The following is a 14325-nucleotide window of genomic DNA, read 5'->3' as shown; positions in this document are numbered from 1 at the left end:
AGGTCATAGGATGCAAGGAATGATGGAGAAGCTGCCACAGACTAGTAGAAGAGGCTAAGAAGACAAGGCAACTAAATGTGCCCTTGGGTCCTAGTACAGAAAAAGAAAATCAGTGGAAAAACTGGTAAAATCCGAGTGAAGTCTGGAATTCAGTTAATAGGAATGCACTTATCCCTGGAAACGATTCATTCGTTTTGACAACGACACCATGGTAATGTAAGATGTTAACATTAGGGGAATTGAATTGTCTGTATTATCTTTGTAGCTTTCCTGCAAATCTAAAATTATTCCAAAATTAAAAGTTTACGAAAAGTTAAAATGTCAGAGAGGAGGAAATAGACCCATTGAATTAGAGGCCGTAGAGCCAAGGAGCATAGCATGGCCAGTTGTGTGCTCAGCTGCTGGAAGTCATGGCCAGGCTGGTCAGCAGGGCAGGCAGGGTCCTCTGAGTAGCTGCCCAGGCCGCAGGCAGCAGAGGAGGAGGCTGGTGGCTGGTGTGGCCCATTGAACTCTCCCATCATGGGCCAGTCAACCGGATGTCTCACTGGAAACCAAACAAGTCGTGGCATCTCTGTGCAGAGTGTAAAGTGTCTAGTCCAGCACCCGTGTGGCACAGATGAGCCCGAGGCCTGGGGAAGGGAGTGACTTGTCCAAGGCCCTAGCGGAGTCAGGATGTGAACCTAGGTCTGGTGAGGTGTGATCTTTTCCATGGCAATTCTCAGTGATTTGACACCACCTGCAACAAAATCACTTGAGTGCTCACTAAGGTGCAGTTTCCAGCCACCACTTTAATGCACAAAAATCTCTGGCATTGGGATCTTGTAATCTGCATTTTAACAGGGTTTTCCTTATTCTTTACACTGACATTTAAAGGCCACAGCGGCAAACTGGGTGACTCTCCAGTTCATAGTACCTCCAAGACTGTCTGGCTTTGTCTAGGCATCTTGCATTTGCACAATTAAGGGGCTGTGGCTCTGATTTCTGCCTTCAGTGGCCAGTTGGTTGCTGTTTGTTGGAAATTCTGCTCATAGGACTGGGGCTGCTGAAAGCCAGGAAGGGAGGCTTCCACCATGACTACTTTTTAGGGTGAACACCACAGCAACTGGCGGGCTGTGGGACAGCACTCTGTGTATCTTGAGAAGAGGCAACCTTTTATCTTGTGTAGTTCAATTTATTAGAGTTTAAAGACTCTCTTACCTACTGTCCCCTCCTTTTAAAAAAAATAATGACATTGAAAGTTATGAAGGTAAAAAATCAAAACCAAAAAATCCGAAGACAGAAGCATGGGGTGTTGTTGGCAGGGGGACTTGTATCCAGGTTCTGAGGAGACCACTAGAAGTCCCTTCCTGCCTGTCCTTCCCCCATGGGGAGCTTCTGCCTGAGAGTTAAAGGCCCGAGGGTCAGAGCTCATAGAGGGCCAAGGAGTCTGGAGACTGGTGCAGATGCCACTTGGACGTGGGGAATCCTTTATGTCTTTGAGGATTCCCAGAGTGGAGTCCAGCACAGATGCGGGCTGGGTGGGATGTATCCACAGCATTACCCAGGTGCATTACCCAACCCCCACCCCGCCCCATGACCCTGTCTGTGGGCAGGTGTGGAATCTCCATCAGAGATGTCAGGACACAGGGGGGATGGCAGCCGCCCTCCGAAGACCAGCCAGCACGGGTCCTGGAGCTTCGGAGAGGACTGTGGAATTTCAATTTCCCAAAGGGTTGTTACCTTTTTTCTAGCATTGTCCATACTCATATATAGATGTGTTTGATGAGAACCCCCTCCCTCCTCGCAGATGGGAAGGTCTACCTTCAGCTTCCTTTTTTTTGTCGTCAAGTATGTTCTCAAATCTGTGTCTCAAGACAAAGCTCACGTTTGTTTTCTGTCATCCCAGCCAGACACACACAGCCCCTCAGACGTAGTAGACAACAAGGATACAGAAGTGAGAGACAGCCTCTGCCCTCAGGGAGCCCTGTGTCCAGTTTCCAAGATTTTCATATATTTATCCCACAAATATCCCTAGATGATTCTGAGTTGAAAAAAAAAATACAATCCCAAAGTACCTTGATATTCTCAGAGATAGTCGAGCTCTTTTCAGTTTCCAGAATCAGCTGATATGGATAAAACTGAAGTACCTCCAGGTTGTTGACCAGACGGCGTTTTATTTTAGATCAAGGAAAATTTGAAACATTCTAAAGCATCATTAAATGAATGTAAAAGGTGTTTGAAAATCATTTCTGAAAAAAAAAAAAAAGATTTTTAGTGTTATGAAAATCCATCTTGACAAAGTATAAGATGATGAGGGAATTTTCAAAAGATTTAAGACATTGATTTTTTAAAAGAGGAAAGTCTTTTAGTATTAAAATTCACATTCATATGTTACAAAAATACATTTCAAAAGCAATCCAAGTGTCTGTCGATAGATGAATGGATAAAGATGTGATATAATATCTAGTGGAGCATTACTCGGCCATGAAAGAAAGGAGGAGATCTTGCCATTTGTGACAACATGGATGGACCTAGAGGGCATGATGCTAAGTGAAGTGAGTCAGAGAAAGACAGATACCATATGATATTACTTACATGTGGAATCTAAAAAATAAATGACTAAGCAAACAAAAAGCAGAAACAGACCCATAAATATAAAGAACAAACTGATGTTTGCCAGAGAGGAAGGGAAGGGAGGAGAGGGGTTGGAGAAAATGGGTAAATGGGATTGAGAGATACAGGAATCCAGTTCTGGAATGAACAAGCCATGGCAATAAAAGGCATAACACAAGGGATATAGTCACTAGTGTTATAGTAGCGTGGTGTGGTGATGATCGTTGCCCTGTGGTGAGCAGAGCATAATGCACAGCACTGTTGAATCACGTGTCGTACACCAGAAACTAGTGTAACATTGTGTGTCAACTATACTCCAGTTATAAAGGAAAGCCTTGTGTTACAGGGATTGCTAATGACAGGTGGACACTCAGCTTCTCCTCCCTCCCTTGCTGCTCCAGCACAGTGACGTAGAAAGTGCATCAAACTATTTCTTTAAGAAGTTATACACTGTTTTCTGTTTAAAAAATACTTGAGAAAAAAAAATACTTGATAGTTAACTACCAAGGCTGCCCTTTGGAGCTGGGCCTGTTGCTAAAACTATATACGTCATCAAAGGAGCTCCTAATCCCAGATCCCTTCAGTTACCCAAGAAAGGTTTCTGTTTGCAGTGAGCCCTATCTAAGGCAGAAGGCAAGCTTCAGATCCTGCTTCCAAGTCATAATTAAAGCTAAGGTATTGTTCAGGTTGACAGAGTCTGGTTTGGGATTAAGGAAGACAACTGGTACCTCAATTCTGGATGGAAGTAGAAAGGGATCCGTCTGGGTTTGAGTCCTGACCCAGCCACTGACTGGCTATGTGGCCTTAGCGAGTTACTGAAAATCCTTAGGCCTCATTTCCTCTGTCTATAAATAGACCAGGACATTGTACTCGGAGGGGTAAGTAAAATAAAAACCACATATAACAATATGGATCACAAACATAACATAAAATGAAGCCACTCACAAAACTCGCATATTGTATGAATCCATTTATGCACAAAAATAGACAAAAGAATCTACACCGTTGGAAACCAGGAAAGTGGATACTCTCGAGTGTGGGAGCAGTGACTAGAAGGGTGCACGGAGAGGCTTATGAATGCTGGAAATGTTCTGTATTTTGATCTGGATATTGGCCCCACATGTCCAGTTCACGAAAATTAATCAAGCTGTGCTCTTTTTTAAAAGGAGGGAGAATATGTAAGGTGAGCGTATAGCAGTGGCCCAGCAGACGTTCCTGGTCTCCAGAACTTTCTGTTCTAGAGGTCAGACCATGCATTGTCTGTATTGCAAGAAACACTAGACTTGACATGGTAGACCGAATATTTTAGGTTACTTGAATAGCTAGCTGGATTCTAACCTATTTATTTTAAGTATGTTGTAACATAAAGATTTCCAAAATAAACTGACTATAGATCAGAGAGAAAAGTACAACAGGGAAAGTAGCAACTGAGTGGGTCTCCATTTCAGCTTCTCCTTTTGAAATTCCAGATACCATTTCAGAACAAAGAAATATCTCCACTGTGGCTGAGCTGATTGGTTGAGGAATAGAAATGGGATTATTTTCTCTCTCAAGTCACTTCTTTTTCTTTTCTTTTTAAAAATATTTTATCTGTTTATTCATGAGAGACACACAGAGGCAGAGACACAGGCAGAGGGAGAAGCCGGCTCCATGCAGGGAGCCCGATGTGGGACTCGATCCCAGGACCCCGGGATCATGAATACTAATCTTCTGTACCAAGTTCACCAGAGCAGGGGTGTCACACCCAGGCCTGTCAGGGTTCAGTGCATGAGCCAAAGGCAGATGCTCAACCACTGAGCCACGCAGGAGCCCCTCTCAAGTCACTTCTAGATGTTACCTTTCCTGTATACCATAATGAAGCTTCCATTTTTGTGGAGTTATGAGGTTTTAGGTGAATTTCAAACTCTTCTTGAAGAGATAGATAGTAGGTAGGTAGATAGATGGATGGATGGATAGATAGACAAACAGACATTATAATTAGCGACTCAGAAAATACAGTGGTCTTATGTCCTTAAGTATCTCCCTTTTTCAAAGAATATCATGCCAAGTTGTTGGACTTGGAATTCCTTCCAGCTTGTTTGGTCTTTGTCAGTAAATGACTTAGCAACCGTCCTTTCAGAAGGCATTTTGGGAGCTTTGTAATTCATGGAATTCTAATAAAGTAACCTTCAAAGAGCTAATGTGGGACCCATGCTGCTGCCCTCATTTGACAGTAGAGATCCCTGAGAACACTGGTGATTTATTTAAAGGTTTCCTGGTTTAAAAAAAAAAAAAAGTGATTGCCTCTTTAGCTTCCTAATATAAGCGAATGATATGCCATCCTGTGACTCACATCAGTGTAATTTCCCTGAATGGTATAGAGCGCTCATCAGATCATGGGCAGGATCTGTGAATACCAGCAAATTAAACACCTCTATTTACAGGGACGGCGAACAGGAGGGAAACTGGCCATCAACTCGCGGTGCTCTTTTTAGCAATTCTTATCTGGATGAAATTGCTTCTCCTCCCTTAGATGTAAAATGCAGAGGTTACTGCATTATACATAAGGGTAGGGAAGTGAAAATTTTTCCATCAAGAACCATGAATCAATAAATCTTATGATCTCACTACTGGTGCTATAATTGAGCTAAATCATCTGAAAACGGGCACTGTTCCTGAGGTTCTTTGAAGCATGCTCACTGTTTCTCTGAGTTAACACTGAGAGCTGACCTCCATTTACCGGGATGCGGAGGCAGGGCTCATAAATACTAATCTTCTGTACCAAGTTCACCAGAGCAGGGGTGTCACGCCCAGGCCTGTCAGGGTTCAGTGCATGATTTAACTCGGCAGAGAAGAGGAGGTCTTGGCTGCGCCCGCCAGCTTTTGCCAGTGACTGAAGGGCTTCTCCGTGGTACAAAAGCTGCTGCAAACTGGAGGCTGTTAATTACCTTTTTTTGGGGGGGGGGGGGTATCTGTTTCTTAGAAGGCAGATTCCTGGGTAAGCAGCAACTCCGCATGTTGTACGAAACGCTGCCAAGTGGGCTTCAAACAGAACTGGGCTCTGTCTGGCGAGAAGTCACTGTTCTTGTCCCTTTCGTTTGTGTCTTATACTGAGTCAGTTCACAATAACTAACTAGTCGACATCTGCCCTGTGACTCATGATGATGTTAGAGATGAGAAATTATAACATGCGGCCCTCATCAGGCCCTCTCCATGCCTGGCGCTCAGCTAAGCATTTTATGTGCAACATTTCTCTTCTTGCCTCTCAACAATCCAGGGAAGGAGTTTGTCCTTAATCCTCATGTAAAGATAGGGAAACTAAGGCCAAATGAAGGTAACCAGCTTGCTCAAGGATGTGTAGTCACAAGTAGAGGAGTCGGGGGGCACCTGGGTGGCTCAGTTGGTTAAGCGTCTGCCTTTGACTCAGGTCATGATCCCAGGATCCCGGGATCGAACCCTACATCGGGCTCCCTGCTCAGCGGAGAGTCTGCTTCTCTGCTTCTCACTCTTTCTCTCCCCCTGCTGGTTCTCTCTCTCTCTCTCTCTCTCATTCTCTCTCTAATTTAAATAAATAAAATTTAAAAAAAAAGTAGAGGAGTTGGAATTTAGTCTCAGGTGGTCAGACTACACAGTGGTGGGAGGGACGCAGCAGTCACCTTGCTAGGCAGCCTCCCCTCACAGATGAGCCCCCCGACCTCCCAGAACCTGCGAGATGGAGACTTGCCTGGAGTCTGCTGTCCGGTTCCAGGTACAGCTAGAAGCACCTCTTGATGCCCTACCAACACCTTTCTCATTATGTCCCCAGGGACCGGGCTTGCGTCCCCTCCTACCACCCAGCCAGACGCCTGTCCGCATCTTTTCTGAGTGCTTACTAAATGTGAGTGCATATCGAAAACATTTCTAAGACCCTTTGAGAAATGCCTGCAGAGGATCCTAGAGGCTATGGGGAGAAGTAATAGACCATGTGATGCAACTGCAAACATTAGAAACAGAGGAACAAACTTAAAAGTAAATGAATAGCAGGGAATTGGAAGACAGAGCTTAGCCGAGACTTGGATGGGACAGCGGAGGCCTTGTCCCCAGGGTGGCACAGACGTGTCAAGTGGTGTCATCGTTCATGACAGACATCAGATATGTTATTGTCTTCAAAATAGCAAAGATTACTGACACTTGAGAACTTTCCAAAAAAAAATAAATAAATAAATAACCCCTGGGATTAAGAACAGTGTGATGTGCAGAGCCTGAAATGATGCAATTAAGCCATACTCCGCACAGTCGGGTGGCTTCGATGGTAGCAGAAGCGCTGAATTTGAGGGATTTTAAATGCCCTTTAAAATCAGGCCTGACTGCAGATGGGGTGGTGCTGTTGTTGTTGTGTTAGTGGTAGGACCAGGCCCTGTGGTGGTCCTGGAAAGCCAGGAATCCAAGGGGCCCCATGTGGGAACTTTGTAGTCCTGTCTATGTTGACCGCAGAGTCGATGGCTTTAGGCTGGAACTTCTTTTTCTATTTCCAGATAGTAGGAGGTCCCCACACATCCTTCTGGGTTTGGGCAGGAGCACCTGGGATGGCAAAAGGTCAGAGGTGATGGCAATGCAGGTTAGTGGGAACAGCAGGGGTAGAGCCAGACCTGCAGTCAGGAGCCCCGGGGGCAAGATTTTGCTGCCTCTCAGACCCACCTCACGACCTCATGTGTGTCCCTAATGCGCTCTGAACCCCAGCTCCCTCATCTGTAAACTTGGGATCATAAAATCCAGTCAAAGCTGACTGACATAGAGCACATTAAAAGGGCTCTGTAAGGGCAGCCCCGGTGGTTCAGTGGTTTAGTGCCGCCTGCAGCCCAGGGCTTGATCCTGGAGACCCGGGATTGAGTCCCACGCCGGGCTCCCTGCGTGGAGCCTGCTTCTCCCTCTGCTTCTGTCTGTCATGAATAAATAAAATCTGTAAAAAAAAAAAAAAAGGCTCTGTGAGCAAAGGAGTGGTCCTTGCTCCTTGATGTGACTTATCTGCTCCAGTATGGGGCACTTCTGTTGTCTCAGCCCTGTTCTCCCCCAATGCCCTGTGAGTGGGTCCAGAGTGCATTTGTGCAGGCTGCTCATTCTGAGACCCCAGGAGCAGAATGGAGCCTGGACTCCCCACCGCCTCATGGAAACATGAACTCTCGGGCTTTTTCTCATAGAGGCTGGGATTCCCTTTAGGGGTCTGAGCACCCCTGCAGCCTCCGTGGGCTCATGCCCCGTGGCCCAGACTCCACATGCCACGTCGAGCTTGCCTCTGACACTACCCACAGCTCTTCCTCATGGCTCCCTGCTGCCTTGCTGGCACGGGTGTCACATGCTGGCCTGCTCTCACAAGTGCAATTAAGAATCGTCTTCTTGTTGAAAACAACTGTTTAAGGGAAAGCAGGATTTAGAGCTCCATCATCTATGACAGTTTTAAGCAATAAACTAATGGTAATTGGATTCATGAGTTTTTTTGTAATTTCTTTTTTTTTAAGATTTATTTTAGAAAGAGAGAAAGAAGGCGAGGAGAGGGGCAGAGGAAGAGAATTTCAAACAGACCCGGTGCTGAGTGCAGAGCCCGACGTGGGGCTCGACCTCACATCATGACCTGAGCTGAAATCAAGAGTCAGATGCTTAACTGACTGAGCCTGAGCCACCCAGGCGCCCCTCTCTGTGATTTCAAGGCATTTGCCACTCTGAAAAGAGAGATTCCTTTTCAAATATATACAGCCCAAACCGTATCACTTAAACTTTAATCTTAATAGTATTCATAAATTCTTTATGGTGAAAGTCCTATAAGCCCGTACTGTGTTTGAATGTCACCCTTAATGAAGGTTGATGAATCAACATAGGTTACACCATCCCAGAAACCCTGGAGTAGATAGAGTGCAGCCAGCACGAGTGAGCAGGGGGCTTACGGCAGGTACTTGTCCCGTGGTCTCCAAAGGAAAGGAGAACCAAACAAAGGTAAGGGTTGGGGCAGCAACAAAATGAAAGAGGGGTTACCTTTTCCTGCCTTTTAAGAATTTCTCATCATCTGACCACTGAAATTCCAGTGGTGGACGGAGCAGACTGATTTTTTTCCATAATCAGATTTTTTTTTCCATAATCAGATTTTTTTAAATCAATCATAACTGACATACATCACATAAACATAAAATGTGCAACCTGTTGGTTTAATACATTCGTATAGTGCAGTATGATTACCACGGCGGCATCAGCCAGCACTTGTAGCGTATCATGCGTTTTTCAGTTCCTTTTTTGTGTTGAGAAGAGTTGATGCAGTCGCTTAGCAACCTCGAAGTTTGTAATACCTTATTACTGACTGTCATCACGGTGTTGTGCATGGGATCCCCAGGACTGACTTATCTCCTGGTTACAAGTTTGTGCCCTTAAACAGAAGCTCCCCAACACTTGTTCCCCAGCCCCGGGTAACTGCCATTCAACTGTTTTCATAGGCTCCGTTTTTCCGATTCCACATATAAGTGATGTCGTACAGCCTTGGTCTTCCTTTGTGAGAAGACTGACTTAGTTTCTGGCGCTTTCTCTAACATTTTTTTTCACTATAGTGTTTCTTAACAATCAACCTACCGATAGGTTTCCAACCTATTACTTGGAAACATCTTTGAAAAGGCACCGGTCTTGTAGAATGAGCAGAAACCCTTTCCAGGAATCATGTCCATGATCCTTCATATGATTTTCAGATGTTAGGCCTGCATTTTTGTCTGCCTGCCCAGATATTGGTCATCATTGCATTCGGGTCCCTGGTGCTCGGTGGTGTTTATGTGTTTCCAGCAAGCTTGATGCCGCCTGGCTGGGGTGGACTTGGAGGACTGCAGGAGGCAGTGGGGCAGAAGGAGGCCCCGAGGCTGATGAAAGGAAACCAAACAGCATACTTGGTGGGAAAGACAGAAACAGCGATGAGCTACTTTAAAATAATAAACAAGTGCTGTAAACACTGTAGACGTTAGATGACATAAATTATAAAACATGGTGGGGGAAAAATGGGGAGTTTTGTCAGGAATCTTCAGAATGAATGGATTGGATTCGTAGACTGGACCACACTAAAAATACTTACTTGATGTTGGCGTTTAGTATTGACAGTTCAAGTTGAAATATGTTTGTCATACTTCTTCTTCGTGCTAAAGTAAAGATGACACCCAAGCCATCAGTTTTTCTTCCCCCTTGAAGTCCTGGGCAACAATGCCCCGTAAATGTCAGAACAACGGATGCACAGTGTCTGACTTTCCCCTGTGTCTTCTCCCTACAGGAAATAGCAGGCCGAGCCCTCCACCCTACGGGTTCCATCTCTCACCAGAAGAGGAGATGAGAAGGAAGAGGCTCCACAGATTTGACAGCCAGTGAGGTGGCACAGCATCTTGGACAAGAGTGGTCCAGGCGTGTTGACCACCCATTTGGTCATCCCCCAAGCCCCAACTTCACACCAAAGCAGAGTGCAGCCTTACCTGCCATCTGTTTCTGCTCATTGTCCCATGGCCTCTTTGGGTCTCCATGCACCAGCACACCGACTTGTCTGGAAACCAGCCTTCTGGATGCAGCTCACAGCCCTCAGGAAGCGGCCCTCCTGCTGGCCTGGTCCCCCTCATGGGCAGAAGGGCATTTCCTCCATGCAGGGACTGGTCGCCACATGCCTCTCTCATGCTGCTAGCTCAGCGGTGCCTCTGCCTTGTTCTCTTTGTGAAGACTATGACTTTCTCCAGCTTGGGAGATCGCACCCCCATTCTTCCCAGCGTGCCCAGTATTCAGCCTGGCCGGAAGTGACAAGCCATCCCCAGTCCTCCCTGACACGTTGCCGTGATGACATTCCAGGAGCATCATGTGGCTCCCGTAACAACGTTATTGGGGTCACCCCTGCCCAAGTGCCTCAGCTACTCAGGCCCTTACGCCTGGGTGGTGTTGACTGTGTACCGACTTTGTTTTTACGTGGCTCTGCCTTTATGAGTGTTTGGCTGGAAAAGCTTGGGTAGGACCTCAGGTGGGTGATCACTACACACTCTGTTAGCTACCAGGTGGCACCGACATTTCATGCTCACAGCAGCCTCTCCGGTGACAGGATAGGTTCCCAGAGATGGGACCCGTGTTAGCTAACCAGTCAGGAGGGCAGCAGCAGGTGCTACAGGCAGAGTAAAGCAAAGTCGTTCAAGTGGTCACTGAGAAATCCCTCTTGAGGTGGGTTTTTTTTTGCCCCTCATAAAAAGTGCCTTTTAAATGGCCACCGTAACAGCCACTTGTCCTGCCCAGGTGTCCAAGGTTCCCCCGGACCCCTGCAGTGTTAGAACCACAGGCCGTCCACGGCACTCAAGGTGGGTCCTGGTGCTTGTGTTTCGTGAATACAAAGACCAAGTCAGGTATCACCGATGCCCTGTTGTCACTGAGATATTTATTTCTAAAGAGAGTTGGAAGCCAAAAAGGATCCTCCTGTTTTCATGTATGTTTCTAACATTTGTATATAGTTTTCTGATTATGAAAGTAATATATCTGCCTTATCTATGCATAAAGCAAAATCTGAAGGAAATATACGTTAACTGAGCTTATCTTTGGGGGTTAGAGCACGTAGGATTTTGCTTTCTGGGTTTTTTAATGATTTTATACTGCAGTCTTTTTAAAATGTGTGTATTTGTATGTATATGTATTGCTTTTGCAATCAGGAAAACTGATTTATGTGATAGTAAAGCAAGAACTATACAATCAGGAGAACAGAATAAGTACTAGGTCTCCACTGAGAAAAAAAAAATCACAATATAAAAAATACAAATAAATCCATGTACAACTTTAAAATCAACTATCTTCTCACCACGTTAGGTCCCCAAGGTTAACATTTTGGGGACATGACTTTCTTAGTTTTTCTTTGTACATGTTTGACAAGCTTGGAGCCTCCCAACTCTGCGGCTTGGTGTCTGGTTCCTGATCTGAACGGATCTGGGAGGAGAGGCTCTGACACCTGCGTACAAACAAGCAAAGAAAACCTGCGCGTCCTGGGAGCACTTTGACCTGCGCAAGGATACCTGGGCTCCGCGATTTAATTTGTAACCGATGTGACGCTGCTTGCAGTGTGTTTCTAATATAAATCATATCTGCGAGTCCGGTAGCCTTAAACATGTTAAAATGTTCAAGTTAAAGGTCATTTCTCTCGCTCCCAAGCTCTACGGGTTTGACTCCCATTCCCCTGTTAGACGTACCCTCATTCTTACACTGTCTTCTCCTGGCAGGAGGTGAAGGTAATTCTGTGATAGCACTGATGTCTTGCCATGTTATTGGTTGTGCACAACTACACAAACATGTGCCTTCGACGCGGGGAGCGTAGACTGTGTGAATGGCTCGGGGACAAGGACGGTGTCTTACCTTTCTGCACTGTCCCTCTCTCCCCGGCCACCACCCAAAGGCTTGGCCCTGGCTCCTTGGAGGCACTCACTGAATGTTTTCCCACCAAAGTGTTCTGTTACATTGAAAGTCCAACCACTGTTTATAGAAGTATTTTTCTTAACTGCTGTTGAGTCTGGTAGGAGTTCGGTGGTAGTAGCTCCTCACTCTGTTTGTATACAGGTAGACACCATTGTTGTATTTTGTGTGGCATGAGTAATAAAATACGCACACCTTCTTTATTTATGGAGTGGAACATCACTCAGCTTTCGAGATGTGGGAAAGGTCATCCTAGTTATAAATAAAAACCAGTTAGCACAACAGCGAAGCTGTTCTGGAAATCCTTATGGTTACTTTATCCCTGATAGACTAGCCTATGACCAATGCTTATTTTCAGTTTCCATCTTATATTTTTTCCTGCAATAAGGAATCCGCAAGGCAATGTCCACAAACTGGAATTGGGTTGAGAAAGACAAAAGCAAGTGTATTAGACTAATTACCTCTAATGGAGAATAAGCATTTAGGGCTGTTTTTATAATTTGGTTGGTAGTTGGGTTAATAGCAATTTCCCCATTGTCCATTAAGCACCCAGTTGCCCTACTTTGGTTGCGGTCAGCCAACTTAGGAGACCTCTCGGTTCAGAATCTTCCTGAAGGGTGAGGGGATGGTTACAGTGGCTTCCTGGTAATGACCTCAAGTGCGCTGCCTGTGATGCCAAGGTCGTACATGCTAGTTTGAGCTCCCTCCATCCTTTGAAGCCCTGTGCTGCCCACGCGCAAGCCAGCAGCAAGTGGCAGGGTTTGGTAGCAGAGCCAGCCTACGTACCTGACACTCGTTCTGCCCCTGGGGGGGCCGGTTACATAAGAGATGAGACCCGCCACCCAGTACAGACCGTGAGACGGTGTGACAGCGCTGGCCTCCTCGCTCCCAGGCTTCGTTCCTCCTGAGAGCTTCAGTATCAGGTAAATCACTGTATTCAGCTGGACACGTTTAGCAAACCTTGTACATACAGCTCTTCCTTTCCCTTCCCGTGGAGCACTGCGATCCTTTCCTGCTCCACCCCACCCCCAGTCTTGCATTTTAGAACCACGGACTCTATGTAGGGGACCTGTTCAGGTCTCTCAATTCCTTGCTCTACTCAACACTTAAAATACCTCTTCCCTCAGCTCCTCCAGTTAATCTTCCAAAATTGACCCCTGTGCTGGGCACTCCTCACCTCCGTAGGCTTTATTGTCTCTGTTGCAAAAGCATGAAGGTCACACTCCACAGGCTCGACCATGAGGCTCCAGGCAGCCTTTCCACCTCATCCCCAGTTACCCCTAAAGGTCTGCGCGTCCGCTCCCTGGCCTCCCCCTCTAAGGCAGGAGCTTTCCTGCCTCTGTGGCTTAATCGCGAGGTGCTTTTACACGGGACAGTCTCTTGACCTCTCTCGGCCCATCCAGGCCCTGTCCTGCCCCGGATACCACAGCCCAGCATGATCTCCTGCTCCTGTTGGCTGTTGGTCATAGTTTCCACGGCCTCTTGGAATTGCTTCTAGGTGTTCTACAGCGACAATGTCTTTTCTCTCTAGGCTTCATGAGGCAGGGGCCATGACCACCTCTGTGTGTCTTCTCACAGTACCTAGAGCAATGCTCTGCTGGAAGGTCAGAACCAGTAAGTGCCGTGGACTGAAACAGCAGCTCATCGATACCGTCCCCGGCGGCACGTGTTAAGAGATAACGCGTGTTGCTAATGGACACTGTTATGGTTTTTTGATGTTTTCTTGAATCCCATCAAGGAAGGAATACCATGAAGGAAAGGATTTACCCCTAGAAAGCATTTCAGACTCTTCCCAAGCTTCCCAAGATAGCACGCCCACTGGTAAGAAAGTGGGGAGGTGTCGCCACCCTTGTGTGTCGGTCTGAGGCCTCCCCCCACGTCACAGCACAAGATTCAAGATCCCAGTCTGTCCAGAAAATACCACTGAGGACTCCCTGTCTATACCACCAAATCTGGTCATTATAATTTGCAGGAATGCTTTTGATGTGTCTGCTAATTTTTTTTCTTCTATTGAAGTTTGGAGCAAGGGAGAGTGATCTTGACATCTTGTTCAGATGACAGAAATGAACTGGCAGATTTGAACGCAAGGTTTAGGATTTGTCAACGAAAATTAGAACATGGTCAGTAGAAATCATATTTGGTGGTAACACATATCGGTGCTTGGGAAGAGAATGAATGAGATGATCAAAATCCGTCGTCTCGTGTGGCTGAAAGAGGCTCTCGGCATCTGGGGCCCGCACAAGCACCACCCGGGAAGCAGCGCCCTGCCACATGGCTCTCGGTAAACACAACCTGATGTGGGTCCCTTCTCTGAGCATTGAAATAAGCTGCTCA

The 14325-nt window shown here is 46.2% G+C and overlaps 1 protein-coding gene across 4 annotated transcripts in view; it reads left to right on the top strand.

Moving 5' to 3' along the window:
• RHBDD1 (rhomboid domain containing 1) overlaps positions 1-12194 on the top strand; it is a 128802-nt gene extending 116608 nt beyond the window's left edge. For all 4 annotated transcript variants that reach the window (XM_041766427.1, XM_041766426.1, XM_041766425.1 and 1 more), the window contains exon 7: positions 9842-12194. In XM_041766427.1, the coding sequence (XP_041622361.1) occupies positions 9842-9936 (95 nt within the window). In that variant the 3' untranslated portion in view covers positions 9937-12194. The remainder of the gene's footprint in view (positions 1-9841) is intronic.
• The last annotated feature ends 2131 nt before the right edge of the window (positions 12195-14325 follow it).

The sequence above is a fragment of the Vulpes lagopus genome, chromosome 8 (assembly GCF_018345385.1).
Source record: "Vulpes lagopus strain Blue_001 chromosome 8, ASM1834538v1, whole genome shotgun sequence".
Classification (NCBI taxonomy): Eukaryota; Metazoa; Chordata; class Mammalia; order Carnivora; family Canidae; genus Vulpes; species Vulpes lagopus.
This window is presented reverse-complemented; position numbering and strand designations above follow the sequence as displayed.